The 17,569-nt window shown below is 42.5% G+C and overlaps 1 protein-coding gene across 2 annotated transcripts in view; it reads right to left on the reverse strand.

Annotated features, from left to right (window-relative positions):
- The window catches only part of SNAP25 (synaptosome associated protein 25), a 61,762-nt gene that overhangs the window by 4,049 nt on the left and 40,144 nt on the right, over nt 1-17,569 (reverse strand). The window contains exons 4-7 of one of the 2 annotated variants that reach the window (XM_041474078.1): nt 15,995-16,043; nt 7,605-7,722; nt 3,728-3,853; nt 1,477-1,621 (exon numbers count right to left, since the gene is read on the reverse strand). In XM_041474078.1, the coding sequence (XP_041330012.1) occupies nt 1,477-1,621; nt 3,728-3,853; nt 7,605-7,722; nt 15,995-16,043 (438 nt within the window). Of the gene's footprint in view, nt 1-1,476; nt 1,622-3,727; nt 3,854-7,604; nt 7,723-7,859; nt 7,978-15,994; nt 16,044-17,569 lie in introns of both variants that reach the window. The other variant, XM_041474079.1, reaches the window with a different exon arrangement.

The raw sequence follows: 17,569 nt of genomic DNA on the forward strand, positions 1-17,569 counted from the left end.
TTAAAGGTACTCATGGTGCAGGCTATATAAACTCCCTGTCCCTTCTCAAAGTATAAAGAGATGTGCTGCTTTCTAGCTCTTTGCGTTTGAATAGCAGCAGTAAATCCTTCCCCCGATGCTCCTCCTTTTCACAGAAATATTAAATGGTGCATAATGGCATCCCAGTAATACTGTGCATTTTCCAGTGCAGTCCAACACGTGCAGCTTTATAAAGCAAGACTTTTGACCAGCACCAAGCCACATGCTCTACATGCCAGGTGGCTGCCTCTCTCTCAGGGATGATCTTCCCACCCTTCAGACAATGTATACTTCACCCAGTCCTCTCTGGAATCTGCCTCCAATAAGGAAAGCTCTTCACTCTTCTGAGTGAATCCCTCAGTGCAGTATTTTCCTTAATTTTTATTACTAGGCTCTGATATAGTTAACTGACATGAAAAACAGGCATGGGCATCCTGCTTGTTTGAGGGGGCGTGCATGTGTAAGATGGCTCAAGAGCACCGGCTCTACCACTTGAGGTCAGAATTAACTCTAAGCACCACATGCAAGTCCTTGAGTTAGATCCTCAGGTTGTGTAAATCTCAACGGAAGTGGAGCGTTGTGTTGGTTTTACACCAGATGAAGATCTAGCCTCTTATGTCACTTCAGCCTGGCTGTGCCTGTGCCTGGAGCTCTGCCAGTACCAATGCAGATGGCCTGCAGATTTTGGGATCTCAGGATGGCAGTGAGCTCCCAGCCAGGCTTGGAGGGGGTTGCTCTCTACTTCAGAAGTCTGCAGTGCAGGTCTGTCACTGGAACGGTGCTTTCTGCCTTTTTAGATGGTGATTTTGCAGAACTAATGCTGGGCTTTTGTATTCCACTGGGGCCCTGTGGGGCCCAATTATGTATGTGTGTACATATATATATATACATATATATGTATATATACACACACAATCTATATACATACACACACACCTTCCCCCAAGAGAGCAGGAGGGATATCTCTGTCCTAATGTTGTTATAAGCAGCATAACAAAACTGGCTGCACTGTTACCATATGGCAAAGATTTGGGATTCTAATAAATCCTCATCCTTCTTTGAGGACTGGTCCTCCAAGCAGGTGATCTACTCCTGAGCTGCTCACAGAGTTTCTGAGGAAGGAAAAGCCCAGGAGGATTTAAAACTTTCCAGAAAGTGCCAGGGCAGTCAGATCCAAGCCCCACAGTTCAGCATAGTTCAGGGCACTTGTCCTTTTTCAGAGCTGTTGAAGGAGCCTTGATGTCTGCTAAGGGGTCTCCTTGCAGCTGTGTGGCAAACTCAACAGCAAGGGTTCAACCCAGCCTGCACTGGATTCACAGCAGCGAGCTCTGCTTTGGCCCAAGGATTTGGAGGGAGAAGAGCTATTTCTGTCCCTTGTCCTTTCCAGGCCCATTTCTCCCCTTGGAGAAGGGAAAACAGAGCCCCTTTTGGGGTCCTCATGGAAAAGGCAGCTCTTACCTTCTCCATGATCCTGTCAATCTGGCGGTTCTGTGTGTCGATCTCGTTGCCCATGTCCAAGGCCATGTGACGTAAGTTGCCAATGATGCCGCTGACTTGCTCCAGGTTCTCATCCATTTCATTTTCCCGGGCATCATTTGTTACCCTGGGAACAAAAACCCAATTCTTTAAAGCAGAGACAGGAGATTCCTCCTGAAACTGTGATTCACCCAAAACCTCCACTGCATCCTCCATTGCTTGTCACCTGAGGAGCAGGCTGCTCAGCTTTGAACAAAAGGGATTAATGAGTAGATAACCTGAAAAATGTTACATGCTTATTTTTTGGATGTTGGGCTCAATTGTGTGGGTTATCAGTGCTCTGTTTATACTGCTCGTGTCTGCTGTTGATAGAGGTGTTGCTGCCTGAGCTTGCCTGTACCACATGCTGCACCCCTCTGCAGTGATCATCCTCCCCCAAGAATGAAAGCGTGCTCCATTCGGATGTGTGTGTGGTTACCGTTCATGGGAAGTGCTGCAAGGTGGTGGAATTGCCACCTTCCCGCTGCGATAGCAGCTCCCCTCCTTGGACTGCAGATCACTAATGAATACTGTCCAGTTCTTGTATGCTTGGGCTCACAGAGATATTGGGGAAGACGTGCTTCAGCTGTGAAAATCCTGACCTAGCATCCTATTTAATTAACTGTATTTCTGGTGAAAGACAGAAGCAGCTTCTCTCAGATTTACTGGCTTCAGTAAAGATCATTTATCTCTCAATCTTAGCACCATCTTTTGCAGTTGCTTGCTTTTTGGAAGGAAAAGCTTGTGCTTGAGCCAAAGCCCAGTTCAACTCTCCAGTGACTGAAGAGGCAGGTGGTGACTGATACTGTGCAAAGCAAGGTCCATGGGTGCCGTTCAGAAAATTCCTATTTTGAGCCTCTTATGCAGTTTGTGTTCATGTAGGTGCCCGAAGGGTGCTCCAGGCTATTTGCAGAACAGTCATGGTGCAGCGTAACTTCCTTCACTGCTAATCTACTATCATGCCCCAGCCATCATTCTGGTGGGGCTGCCATCCAGAAATTTTTTTTAAAAGTGAATGGCAGACCCATCAAACTTAAATGGCAACTCCATCCCACGCTCCAGATTGCATGACAGCATTGTTTCTATCACACTGATTTCCCTTTATCACAGCAGCCAAAAAAATAAGTGGATAATAGTTTTTGGAAAGATAATTACTTATTAAACTAGTGTCCTTAATCTTCAGAGATCAAAGCTTTGCCTACTAGTATGCTGATAGCATTGTCAGCTAAATACCTGCCCCATAAGCTCTGTAATCAGTAGGTACTTTGTGCTGGATCCCTGTGTGTTGTGGGAAGTTTGCAGTGGGGATGCCTTTAATATAGCTGTGTGCATCAAACTGGCTTTGCTTTGAGAGTCCAGGGATTCCCACTCTGTTCCTCCACAGCTGTGGCTTCCCAGCAGCTGAGGAATGGGGCATCATTCCCAATGCAGTGAGGTTTTGAGGGTACTCATGAGCAGGGGAGGGGTGCACCTCTAGTTTAAAGTGTTCTTCAAGTTCTGGGCTTGGCTCGGTGCTTTGGCAGGAAGCCTGAGGCTTTTTTGTTGTTGAAAAGAAAGGGAAGGCATTTGGATGCTTTGGTACATCTTCTGGCAAGGATGGATAATGGGCACTACATGCCTTGAGACATAATGGCAATAAACTAGTATTTATCTGACACTTCATTTCGGAGGCGTTTGACAAGTGTCATTAGTGAGACCCATGATAAGGCCCCCAGGACACGTGTTCACACTGGGAGCTGGAATGCTGAGGACAGTGCTGGCTGGCCATGGCTGTCTGCACCCTCACAGTGCTGCTGTGAAATAAATAAATAGACTTTATTTCTAGTTTATTATTGCCCAGATCTGGGCAGCCTCAAAAAGAAAGGTTTGGGCTTGTTTTTCAAGCATCTTCTGGTTCTCAGGGCTAAGACCCTTCCTTCCAGGATTTCCAGCAAGGTCACCATCCTTTGCACTAGAGCTCAAGTGACCCTCAGGGCCAGGAGAAGCCCCTGGATGCAGTAAACCTTTAGGTCATGTCTGAGTCACCTTCGACCTGAATCCGAGCACCACTTGGTGGAAAATCCTGGCTCCATCACACTACCCAGCACCTCTGAAGGAGTTAATGAGCACCACAGAACTTTTGACCATATGGAAGCGATCTAAATATATCAGTGACAAGGAGAACAGAGAGAAAACAGTGGATAAAAAAGCTCACCTGCGGATAAAGCCACCACTGATGGCCATCTGCTCCCGTTCATCTACGACACGTGCAGGCTGGCTGGCTACAACACCATCCTGATTATTGCCCCAGGCCTTTTTGTAAGCATCGCTTGATTTAAGCCTATGCGAAAAAGATGATGAGTAACAAAGCACCAAGTGCACAAGGACAAATGCAAAACTCTTTACCTCTCCAAGCTAAAAGCTGAATCAAGCAAATGAGTTTTCAGATAGAGGGTCATTGTTTGTATACCGATATATCATAACCCTGAATAAAAGGAGGGGGTGGGTTTTTTGCTTGTTTTTTACTTTACTGCCACAACAGTGATGGTCAGAGCTTTAGTTTCCAATAGGGTGAATTGCAGTTGTCAGGTCTACAACATTGCACACAGGTTTTTGGATGTTGACTTAGTTTCCAGAATGAAGGAATATTTTAAAAGAAGAAAAAAAAAAAAAAGGAAAGGAAAAAGAAGAGAAGAAAAACAGATAAGTAGAAAACATTGTTTCATTTCAGTGACACATATGTTTTGACATCAAACACAGAGGACGTACTGGCAGACAGACATAAAAACAGAACTGCCAAGTATAGTGTGTACATCACATCACAGCAACACACCCTCTTAGAGAAAAACAGATTTGGCTACAATTTAATGTTTTACCATGCAGCATATTTGGCTTCTGATGATATTTTTTCAATATGTATGTGGCATAATAGGCATTAAAAGCCACTGACCTTTCCCAATGTGATTTGGGATGATTTTATCATAGGGTTCATTAGATTTTTCAAATAATATATCGGTACTTGAAAATAGTAATCAAACATCGACAGTTGATGTACAAACCTTTGTCCACAGAGACAAAAAGTAAAATAGGCAGAAGTGAAATGAGTGCAGGAGAAAATAAAAGATACGAGCAATCTAGCATCAGAAAGGGAAATTTTTCTACATTTTTCTTCATGCACCAGCTACAGGCATGAATAAGAAGTAAAGCATTCTCACTAAGCACAGTTGCCCCAATAGTTCATCATACCCTCAATGCATCAGCAGTAACAGCCTTCACAATAAAGCAAGACACAGGCAAAAAAGGATCATCACTTCCTTCAGGAATTTTAAACCACAGGACTTCAAAAATAGCCTAGCAACTTGTTATATTTGTATTTTGTGGCAGTTACATTAACCTTCAGAGAGCCATTTTTGACTGAGCTGCCGTGGATAGAAAATTAAAATCCAGGCACCCCTAGAGTGACAGATTGACATGTGCAGCCTATTTTGGGCTGCTGTCACTGGGGTCACCAGACAAGATTGAACATTTTAACAGGGGAATGAAAGGATTTGGGGTCCACAGGTGTAAGTTTGTGATTTTATCCTGGAAATGGGTCTGTTTCCAACAAAACCACCGGGAGCTGCAGATCTCTGTGGTTTCCCTGTTCCTTGGCCAGCTCCAATCAGTACTATAAACAGCCCTGTGGCTTGGATTTTGGGACAGGAACTGAATGTGCTTCTGGGAGATTTGGGAAAGGACATGACAAACCCATCTCTGGTGTCATGTTCTCTCCATGCCCCCTGAAGCAGCTCAGTTTTAAATGAGCCTGAAGATGTGTTGTATGATCCAATATAGAATTAAAATATAGATTAAAAGAGGATCTTTCCTACTCATCTGTTCTGTTGCTTATTTTCTATTAAAGTTTGTGAAGACTTAAAAATATGATGGTTGGCTTGTTTAATTTTAGTTCTCTGAAACTATACATCAGCTTTGGCATTTCTAAAATGCCTGAAAGTAATTCTCTTGCTGCATATACATTTACAGGGTTTTGCCTGTTCTTTAGACCTGTGCAACTTTATCTGTGAGACATTTTCTATGTTTGAGGTAAATTATTTTATTTATACCCAGAATCTGATCTCTTGTTTTCTTGTGGACTTCCAATTAAAGTCAACAGGTGGAGCTTGGATCTGCTCATGGACAATAGCAGTTGTCCTTTTGAATGCAACCTGGTCAAAGTTCCATGCTGTGGGCATTTTCGGTTTCCTAAGAACGTAGGATCAAGCTTTACATATTTTTAAGGCTCAGAGAACTGTACTTTCACTGTATATCAGGGTAGAGTTACATGTGAAGTGGATAATCTTTTTATAAATATATGCCATTAATCTCCCACCAGCCAGAAGAGCTTTAGGGGATGATGGTGACTCTGATGCCCAGAACTGTATGGATTTCTCTCTCTCCCACACTGCACTCCTCAGAACATTGTCTTATCTGTACCGGTGGGGTCCTGGCTTCGTGACTGAGGGAACAGTCTCTAAAACCATCCTTCATCCATCCTCTGAGCATTGGTTAGCAATGCTGCTCTCTGAAATATGGCTGCAGACTGATAGGGTAAGAATGCACTAGGGAAGGGAAGAGACCCCTTTACAAATTCATGCCCCCTACATCCCCTGCAGAATCATTCTGTTCTTGCAGCATGATGCTGCAGCCATAGCGAAACGCCAAATGTTTTAGTGCCACGTGCCAGGTACTAATCCCATCGCTGTCACATGTCTGGCTGTCAGTTCTGAGCTTTTGCAGCTCGTACAGTGTGGGAGATGTGAAGTTTCTGCTGCATTTGTACCTGCAGCTCTTGTGCACCAGCTCCTCTGGCACAGGGCAGCAAGGGCTGCAGCCTGTCAGAGCTCATACCCCTTGCAAAAGGGATGTATGCAGCCCTTCCCATTCCTCCTGCCCCCTCTCCCATCGCACATCAAGGCTATAGTAATTCTGGGCAAAATGTTTACCCCAAAAAAGTATTCAAGACTTGGTACAAAGAACCAAAAACCTGAAGTGGTATCTGCATTGTGTCCCAAGGGAATTAACTTCAAAAGAAATGTGACTGATAAGGCAAAACCCTAGCCCTGCTCCTCTGATTTTTGGCAAAATACCCCATGAACTCTATGGCAGCTCTCTTTCCTTTTGGTCTTGATAATCAGGGTAGGATCAGGCTTTGGCTGTGAACAAAGTTCACATAGAAAGGGAATTTAATTCTACAGCAACGCTACTCTCTGCTTTGTTTCCTGCACAATCTCTGGCCAACCATTTAAGAATGTTTTCCTGCAACCTGGTTTCATGCCTACTCACTGCATGCTGGATTTGCCATTCCTCAAGGACTTTGGGTTGGTCCTTGGTCTCCTACACCCACATAACCGCACATCACATTTTCATTTGGCATTTAAAACAAGCTTGGCATTACTTGGAGGACGGTTTCGTTCAAGTGTGATGGCATGCAAGCAAATTCAATGCATTTCAACATTTCTGCTTAGTGTACATGCTACCCAAACAAGAGAAATTTGGCATATTGAGGTTTTGTCAAATTTTTTGCCTGTGGCAGGATGAAAATAATTTCAAGTTGGGTTCCAATTATGAAACATCACATCTCTTTCAAGATCTCATCAAGGACTATTTCTGCTGAACAACAAAAACTGTGATTTTCATCCACAGTTTGGAGCAATGTTTAGAATGACCTCTTCTGCATTTTTTCAGCTCCTTTGTTTATGAAACTTGTTCAAGAAAATAAGTTTCAAAATTTAGAGTGTCCAGGAATAAGGTAGCCCCAAGTGTTTTTGTCCGCTGGAAAATGGAACCACTCAGTACACTTTGTGTAAAATGTTGAAACTTTTACCATTAAAAGGTGTCAACAGTGAAGCTTTCACTGCAGTATGCCTGATTTTAATGCATCTACAGTAATTCCCAGTCAGTTGTCTATGCTATGAAATGAATGCATTTGAACCAGAATCGTTCTTTCTGCATGCCACATGCTCATCCTGTCCATGTGCCTAGCAAGGATGAGCTTCACAAGGCCTTTGGGATCAGCCTTAAGTGCTCAAAGAGATGAGGCAGGCAGCACCTACTTGTTACATGGACAGACACAAAGACCACAGAATTTTCCTAGGTCCGTCAAATTCTTTTCTGCTTCTTTCATGTCCTTATTGATTTGGTCCATTCCCTCTTCGATGCGTTCCAGTTGTTCTGATTAAACACAAGTATTTTATCCCCACAGAATGAAGCAGATGGAAAAGGACAAAGAAAAAAAAGACAAAAACTTCAGACATTCACTGTGACAAAAAACTGGACACCACATAGCAGAGCCGGTACCCAGTACCTACTTGTTACAAGGACATATGAAAAGGCCACAGCATTTCCCTAAATCTTTTAAATTTTTCTCGGCCTCCTTCATGTCTTGGTTGATATGGTTCATGCCTTCTTCAACACGATCGAGTTGTTCTGGTCAGGACAAAGGGATGACAGTGTGGAATGAATTGTATTTTTGTTTGTTTGATTTTGTCTTCAACAGAACATGAAAAATGACCATGTAGAACTGAGTTAATAATGACATTACAATGCATTAATCTGAGCTGATGCATTGTTGAAAGGATGTATGCTGCATTGGATGCTGAAGATATTTTTTTATTAGTATGGGAAGAGTAAAACAAAGGAGAAATTTATTTGAAATATATTAATATAAACGAGATGTAATGATGTAGAAAGGAAGGGTTATAAAGTTCAAGGTCCAGAAACATAATACAATACATCAACTTACTAAGACACAGTGACATCCAGGAGAAAGAAAGATAGTGTTATTATTTTGCATTTATCTATGTTAATATTAGGGAAAGGAAGTACTTCCATGGAAAACGCTTCCATTACTTACGCTTACAAATGGCTCAGAATTAGGTGGGTTTGGGCAGCACAACTGCTGTGACTAGTGAGTGAGAGAGCTGGTAGTTAATGGCAGTGGTGATGGAAAGAGCTGTTAAGGGCTTGTGTCGAGGTACCCTTTCTTCCAGAGGCCGAGGAAACAGACCTGCCACTTCGGCTGGTGCTGGATATTGATCTCTAGTCTGAGTGTGGCCTCAGGGCTGGTTTTCTTTCCCAAGTGGGTGCTGCAAATCAGGAGTAACCTCAGTGAGCACGGAGGAACTGAAACCACCCTGGGAGCCCAATGCTCTCTGTGAGAGGGTCACCGGCTGTGGCATTCCTTGTCTGTGGCCCCAAGGGAGCTTATGGAAACAGGCATTGGGTGAAGACTCATGTTTTCAGTGGGGTCACTTCTGCTTTGCTCCAGGGCAAGGTAAGAAGCACCACATATAGAAACCAGCCACATATAGACCCTGTCTCTCTGCTGGCGTTAAACAAAATTTGGCATATTTCCACCTAAGGCTGATGGGTTTTCTTAGTGACTTGGTTTTCTAAGTGATTTGGTGGCTCAGAATAACTGAATGTGTTAATTCTTTTCACTTTTAAAGCTGGGGGAAATGTCCTAGAGGAACAGAATGCCACAAAATAAAAGTGTAGGAACAGGATTCTCTGCTGAGATAAACAGATACAGATCCAATTGGATCAAGGGTCTTGTGTGGAGTCTGCAGTAAGGACAGCATTTTAAATGGGATTTACATTTCCATTTGTTCCTAAAGGATAGACACAGATACTACCCAGGATCAGAAAGGTACTTGGAGTGGCATTTCAATCCATTAAAAATCGTAACTGTACCTAACGAGGAAAAGTAAAGCAGTCCCAGTAAATCACAAATACATCCCTAGTCCCCATGTGGAATAGAAAAACACTGAATTAGACTGCAGAGGAAGGAACTAAGAGCCCTGGTTATAGAAGGAATTTAATGTCATCCCTGATGTTAACTGAGTCCTATCCAGAAAAAAAAAAAAAAAGAAAGAAGAAAATTTTAGAAGAAAAATCATATTCATATTGACATCAGTAAAAAGCTCTTAACTTGTTTGAGAACATGAAGAGACCTAACTTCTTACTTGGGTTTTTAATAACAATTGAGGTTTAGCTTTTCAAAGCTTTCTTGGGGGTTTAGATGCCCAGTTCCCATTAAAATTAATTTTATTTAATTAATTTTAAGGGAAACAGGAACCTCGCCCCTCGAGGGCCTAGAAAATCCTGGGCTAAATTATTCAAGCTGGAATAGTTCAAGTATTGAACTTGTGCTCTTTGTTTAATTATGGCATGACACTGGGCTTTGAGAAGGAGAGGTGCCGTGTCAGTATGGTGAGACTCATCTGCCTTTCTGCTGTCAGTTCTCATTCTCCTCAGCTGGATGGGCCTCTCTGCTGGCACCAGGGGAGTTATTGATCCCAAATCCAAGGATATATTTCGAGGATCAGAGTTACCTGGCACTGCCCTCTAAAAGGGTCACACACTGTGTAAGCAAAGGATTGAGAAACTAAGAAGGAAACGTGGGAGAGGGACAGCACAAGTTCAGCCAGGTAAACTTCTGTGCTGAGAACCAGAAAAGCAAGGTGTGATTGTCTTAATGCATTGTAATTTAGGCTTCAGCAGAAGCTTTGGTTGGTGTCTGTAGGCACAGGTTGTAATTCTCATCAGAAATGTCAGTCTGTGGTAGAAGGGGACACCCCTCCCTGTGCTCCTGCTCCTCGGCTGGGCAACGCTTGCTCTCGCTCTGGGGAGCAGCTGTGGGACTGTGAGCTGGCTTTGATGCTGGTTCATGCAGCGTGATGGGATTTGCTGCACCTCTGCCACAGGCTCCCGGTTCCTGATTCCGAGCACTGCAGAGTCCCTTGTCAGTTAAAAGATGGCTGGACCCACACGTGCGTTTTGACACTGCAGGAATATGAGAGGTGTCTGACCTTTCTTCCTTTGATTTTCCTGCTTGTGCTTCTCTAACCTGGTCTGTCCAGTAGCAAAAGCCAGGTTCACACTGCATGGGTCAGTCCTAGATCTGGTACCACTGGGGGCTCTCAGTGGAAACAATTCTCCTTGCCCAGATGCACATTCTCTAAAGCCATGTATGTAACAGGTCCTTTTGAACTGTCTTTACCTGGTTTCTGTTCTGCCCAAATAAATGAGTGCTAATTGAAGAGTATATTTGACACAACTCAAAGACTTCCATTTAACTACAGCCCTCTCTAGAATCCTGACATTATTTATCCTACTTCTGGATTTGTGTTTGATGCCTGGGCTATTGCTGAATAGGAAAGGGAGCCACAACTCATTTATCTTCCATTAAAGGAAACCTCATTAGTGTAAAAAACCCCATGTCATATTTGTAGCCCAGAAGTCTAGACAGCTGGCTGCTGGTCCTACAACCACTTGCTAGTTGTTAATGTCGTGGGCTGGATTGTTAACTGGTTTGAATCAGCATAGTTATGCTGGCTTTGTGGAGCAATGACAATTTATACCTGTCGAAGATCTGGTCCCCCAGGCAAGGAAATAGATTCATGAGTCTAACCACAATTACTGAGGCATAAATATTATAGTGGAATTAACTTAATGGGGTCACGCTGGATTTGTTTTGGTATAACTGCTATTAAAATGTGGCCCAGAATGAATCACTGCCGGTAGGAAATCAGATGGCAATCGAGAGGTTAATTTAATGTCTGTTTCCATAGATCTTCCCTATTCCAATGTTCTGTGCTGTATTAAAGGTTTTAGGGAAGACAGTTTGTTGGCATATACTGCCATGAACCTACGCAAATTTACGCCTACGAGAGATAATGCCTTTTGTCTTCCATTTAGAGAAGCCCTTCAAGGTCAGAGTTTGAACATCTTTTGACAGTTTGTTGCAATATTATTTTAATAAACTGCACCTATATGTTTATGTATGATATATGATATATACCTAAGAGAATTGGTGCTGTCTGGAGGCAGAATACACATCAGAAATACATTTCATTGTGATTTCCTTCATTTTTTTCCCCTCTGGAAAATGCTGCAACCCTTTTTCTATCTTGATGTCTGAGAGCATCACTTTCATTTCAAGGCAGTGACCATAAATCTTCTTCCAGATCTTACAGCAAACAAATGCCCTATCTTAAGGCACAAACAAGAATAGATTTTTACCTGTATCATTATGCTTGTGAATTACTCTTGAAGGTAACTGAGGGAACATAAGTTAGTCCTGTTAGTTTTATCATAGCATTGTGGTCATTTGCCAGTGGGTCTTTGCCAGGATCTCCTGTAACATCCTGGCAGTTCCCATCCTGTGACTGATCTGGGGAAGTGGCTGGGGCAGGGAAGCGGTAGCAAGGGTATCCCTCAGCTGCTCCTGTGGTGTCTTGAGCAAAAACAGCTGCAAAAGCATCTTACAAGGCATTGGTAGCAAGACCAGCACAGAGCAAGTGTGGTGTTGCTTCACCTTTGCTTCCCCATCTGTGATTTATAACAAATACTCCTTCGCTGATGTCCAGGATCTGGGGCCTGTGCTTGAATGTCAGTTAAATGCCTGTGGATCTTGGAACTTGCTCCTTTGCCTGGTGTATTGCGCAGCGAAGCAATTTTCCCCAAGGGCAATTTTAATTAGAAAAAAAAAGGAAGAAAACACAAAGGACATCTTAAGAACACATTGCAATCATAATTGCATACAAGAGGGTTTAATTTGAGACTCAGCAGATGAACTATTTCCAATGCTAGGCTGTCATCCCATTTTCCATAAAGGAGAATCATACTGGAGCGTAGACTGTGGGACAGCCTTTTCAGAGATCCTGAGCTCTGACCTAGCTGTGCTCAGAAGGCACTGCTGGGCACAGGTACCCGTGGAAGAAAGCTGGAGGGGAGAGCTGTGAGCCCACGTGTAGCTGTGCTAAAAATAACAGTAGGCAAAGGCACAACCTGCTTTGTGTGGGTTCATTTGTCTTTTGTCTTTTGTTCTGTGCTACGATTTCAGCATAATTTATACCATCTTCCTTGTGAAAACTGGAGTAGTTGTTAGTCTCCTTTTATTTTGCTAATTAGCCATAACATACAAAACTGCCAAACCCACAGCTCCTGCAAAAGCAGTGGAGGTCAGCTTGCATGTGTGCCAGTGCTTTTGTTTGTGGGATTGCCCAGTTATTTCCAAGTTTTACCTCCTTTGTAAGCTTGATGTAAAGTAAGAGCTGCTGGGTAGATTAATCTGCTCCCCATGTTCCCCAGCTTTGCTGTGTGTGCATTCATGGTGCAAAGAGAAAATTCGAATTACACTGACATTTTCTTTGTCTCTTATCAAAGTTGTAGCTATTCCTCTGTCTTGGATGAAAAATTACTGTGCTGCTACTGTTGTTATTGGAAAAGTTTCTGCCCTCCACCTCATTTGGAATACAAGAACAAAATTCTTCTGTAATAAACTGCATGAGGACATCATCACACAAAAAAATGTCCTTGAAGGTCCAAATTTTTAATCCTGCTGCTATGTCCAGGTGATGGGAGTTTCCTATGGATGAACAAAGTTACCAGCCTGGGACCTTTTCTGTGTTAGCACTTCAGGTTACCTTCATATCTTCACTTTGTACTATTAATTTAATTTCTACTGGCTGCTTTTAACCAAAATGCATCCAAATATTAACATTTTTCTAAGTTAGTGTGTTTTAAAGAAGCAGAGGAATTGTCATTGCTCAATAATCCTTTGCAGCATTTATTTTTTCATGTAAAATATGAGCATTTTAGTGTAAAGAGTTATATACATATTTATATTTAAATTACTGATTATGGGAACTTGACTCAAGACCAGATTTTTAAAAATGTAAGCATTATGGATGCACATGTGGTCTGGGAAAGACTTTCTTAGTGATGGAAAAAAACCCAGCAAGGAAAATCTAAACTCCTGGCTCCTTCCTGTGGGCTCCCCGGGGAGAAAGCTGTGTTCAACTTGTTTGGGTGACAATACCTGACCCAAAAAATGATAACTCTTGATATTGCAGAGGGGCTACTCAGGTTCCCAGTCTTCAGAGAACACTGGAGGAGTCTCTAGTTTTTATGGGAGTGCCATTCTCTGTGGGACAGGGAGCTCTTGTGAAGCTCCAGATCTCTGTGGGTTATGACAGACTCTACTGTGCAGCCAGCTGTGCTAAACCTTTGGGCAAGAGCAGCTACCCAGGCTGGCTTTGTTGTACAAATACCTGGCATTGGGAAATTACCTTGGCTTACAGCCTTTTATGATCCCAGACACTTCTGCTCACTGATACCAGAAAATCAGCTCTGCTTTGCACTATTTGGGTTGAATTGGCTCAGAAAGGTTTTTCCATGTAAGGTCTGTTTAACTTCAAAACAAGCAATTTTGTAAGGAAACCTAGAAATAGAGCTTCAAGCAAGTGCAGAGATTAGATCTTCTGCCTGCCGCCCACTGGAAAGATCAATGTCATGTTTTCTGTATATTTAACACCTAATAATCTTAAGTGACTTGTGCAGTCAGCTGCAAAGAGATCACATGGCAGCGTTAGCAAATGATTTCCTTAATCTGATAATCTGCTGAGACGTGCGTGAGCTGCACACATTGCACTAATTACACAGGGTTCAAAGTCATCATTAGTGTATTTTGCCCAGTAGTGTAAGTCCTTTATCGCTAAAATGAAATAAAAAAAATTAGCAATTATTACACCTACATACTGTTAAAATGGAGAAAACTTAATTAAACATTTAGCATAGTACAAGGTTACAATATTTTCAGGGTTGGTAACATTATTTGGCTGTTTTCCTTGAGAAACCCACACTGTATAGTCATAAGCTAAATTTACTGAACCACTTAAGGCATGACCACAGCCAATTTAAAGAGGCTTCAAGACCTTCCGAGTCTTTTCTGGAGGCATTGACTAACTGCATCTGTGACTGTACAACAAGCATTTCAGGCTTCGCTCTCAAGAAGGGTTTAATACTGAGCTCCCTGGACTCCAGAGAGATGAGTGTGTCCAGTCTCAGCTCCTTGGCTCACTCAGATTGTCCTTCCTGCTACAGAGTGAATCAGTCAGAAAACTTCTGAATACAGGGGTTTAGCAATTGTAGAATTCCAAAATAATAATTAAAAAACCCAGCAAAATTCAGGATTAAAATAAAAATAAACCTCCCTAGCAAATCTGTGGAAATAGAGCAGTTAAAGAACAGAAACATACGTTCCCAGGCGCCACTAACGTTTCTGCTACTCTGCCTGTGAATTACATTGCAAGACACACCTGGGTATTAACATACTTTCTTTGACAATATTTGTGATTTATTACAACCGTATAATCCACTGCTGAAACAAAACACATTATTTAGACAGGTGCCATATCTGTTTCAACACAAGTAATTTCTGGTTTTCTGTATTTGGTAGTTTTCTACTACCATTATTTTTTGAAGACAACAAAATGTTCCCTGTGATATTTTTCTTGTCAAGACAAATCGATGTGACAAAATTTGGTTAATTTATTTTTTTCCCTAAAAGGGAGGATATGGAGGGAAAGCAATGAGACATACAAAAAAAAAAAAAAAAAAAAAAAAAAAAAAAAAAAAAAAAAAAAAAAAAAAAAGCAAATAGAAGAAAATACTTTCCATTTAGGTCCTCCTATTACTTTTCATTCATTATAGTGTCAGAGAGGCAGGGACATTAAAACTGGAAAGGCCCTGTCGGGTTCTGCAGTCCATTTCCCAAGAATTCCGTATCCTGGCTTATTATCATTGTCTGGGTTTGATGAGTAACACAGCATTACCTCTGCAGAAATAAAAATAATTTTGTGTCCTGCCACATAGCAAATAATAACAAGGGCCTTTGGGGGGCTGGTCTGATAGAGAGTAGCAGAAATTTCTGCTCTGTTGATTTATTGGAGACACCATTTTTCCTGGGGCTGTGGGTCTACAGCAAATGAAGACTTATTAGTTTTATTAAGAGGGAGAGAAGGCTACCTTTTCTTTGCAATATTATGAAGCGCAAAAATGTAATTTCCTGGAATGTATTGAATATATCAGGCTCTGTCTTTGTCATTGTCATCCGCAGACAGGGAGTGTAAGTCTGAAACCTCCTATATGGACAATTGTAATGAGCTGATTGTGGAATACCTTTTAATGTTTACATTTTGTCATTCTCACTGCCTCACTACTGCACAAAAAGTAACTGAATCTTACACAAACTAAACACATTTACCTTCTCTTGGGATGCATTTGTTGCATGTCTTTCACTTGTGATTTAAGTGGGAAAATAACTTAGCACCTGCATAAATAATGCTGGATTTTATACTTATCGAGGTAAATCTTCCAGTCATGTAGCTGGATCTTGACCCAAAGCTTGCTGAAATCAAATGGTGATTTGGTTGAGTTCAGCCTGCAGCTCTCTTTGACATTAATCAAAAGAAGTACAGACTCTTAGGCAGCTGTTGTACATTTTTCTCTGCTGGAGAAAAAAGCTAAAGGCAAAGAGGTTTTGGGATTCTCATGCACAACCACACGTATTTTCTGTCCCTTGTTTCCAGGGTTGCACATGGTCAGTAAAGCACTTTGAGAAGGGTTATACTTCCTTACTGAAGCAATCTGAACTTACCTCCTTGCTCATCCAACATAACCAAAGTCCTGATACCAGCATCTTTACTCTACATCCCAATAGTGGTAGCAAGGTAAGGAGAGAGAGGGGGAGAAGAGAGAGAGAAAGAGAGATCAGTGAGGGAACACTCAGTCCTTGGTATGGGACATAGGAAGACACAAGAAAAACAGTGAAAAGAATGACAAGGGGCTGATGGCACAGTCCAAAGGCCTTATGTGCCTGGACACTTTGTGAGGAACTAGGTACTCTCCATTTTACCATCAGTCCTTCTGGATTCACTGGGATACCGAACTTCTGCAGAAAGCACAAAGCCATGGACCTTGAGATTAAAATAATCACTTTACACAAGAGTAATTTCTAAAAAAAGAAGGTTAATCTCAAAGTCCAGTGAAGCAGGAGAAGGGAGGATGGGGTGTTGATATTGTAGGTGGATATGAATCTCACAGGAGAAATTCCCAGGGAAAACAGGTGTGACACAAACATGTTTGGGAAGGTGGCACAGTGGTTTGTGCACAGCTCTTGCTGCTGACAGAAGTCAGAAAGCTTACCTACTTAGGAAATCCAGTTTAAAGCAGGCTAATATTTAATAGGATTAAGCATATTTTTTGGCTCAGTGATCTAATAGATATGGGTTTGAGCCAAGTTTTAATACAGTCAACAGACACCTTTAGCATTAATGGACTTTGAATTGAGCTTGAAGGTAGGATTTTCAAAACACCTACACAGTGAATCTGCCTCTGCTCCCACAGCTTAGTGAGATTCTTACCACTGCCTTTGCAGGGTTGGAGCAAAGCTGAGCCATCCACAGCTCCCACCTGCCTAAGCCAGGGGTAGGGCACCTTTCACAAGTACAATTTTTATTATGTGTTATCACCACTCTGGGATGCGATCAGGTGTCTCTGGTTCCTGGGTGCTGTGGTACTCAACTATATCGCACATCAAATTATCTCCTTTTTAATTACAAAGGGGAAACCAGCTCCATTGTGCTTGGAGCAGTGATAACATCTGTGAATAATTAATGACCTGAATGATCTCCCGACTGTTGCATGTCAATAAACAGATGAAGTAAGTCTTCTGTGGCCTGACAGCTTGCAAGCAGAGCTACCTGGACATGTGCAGCAGTAATTTACTTGTTGCCATGAACAGAAAGCGATGCATGCTCCTGTGAAACAGATAAGGGGGTGGTGGTGTCAATTTTGCAGAGAGCAGGGAGATGCCCACGGTTGCACAGCTACATCAGGAACAGAAAACTAAACTCCTCACCGACCCTCTTGGTTTTCAAGCCACCACTCCTGGAGGCAAATCAAGGACCCCGTGTTATCCTTCCTGCCAGCTGCCCTTCTCACTGCTCATCAGTTTTTGTGGGTGCAGTGAAGTGTCTCTGGCCATCAGCTGCCCTGTCCACGCTCGCAGGGCGCTCGCAGGCTCCCACAGCCCACGCTGGCTCAGTCACAAGCCCAACCCTGCCATGCTCAGGGCTGTTTGCCTGGTGCAGCTGGTGCTTCTCTGCTGTGCTTCCAGGGATGCTGCTCAGCTCAAGAGGGACACAAGGTTGTGCTCTTCTCTGCCTCTCCC

The sequence above is a fragment of the Pyrgilauda ruficollis genome, unplaced genomic scaffold (genome assembly GCF_017590135.1).
Source record: "Pyrgilauda ruficollis isolate IOZ18807 unplaced genomic scaffold, ASM1759013v1 scaffold31, whole genome shotgun sequence".
Lineage (NCBI taxonomy): Eukaryota > Metazoa > Chordata > Aves > Passeriformes > Passeridae > Pyrgilauda > Pyrgilauda ruficollis.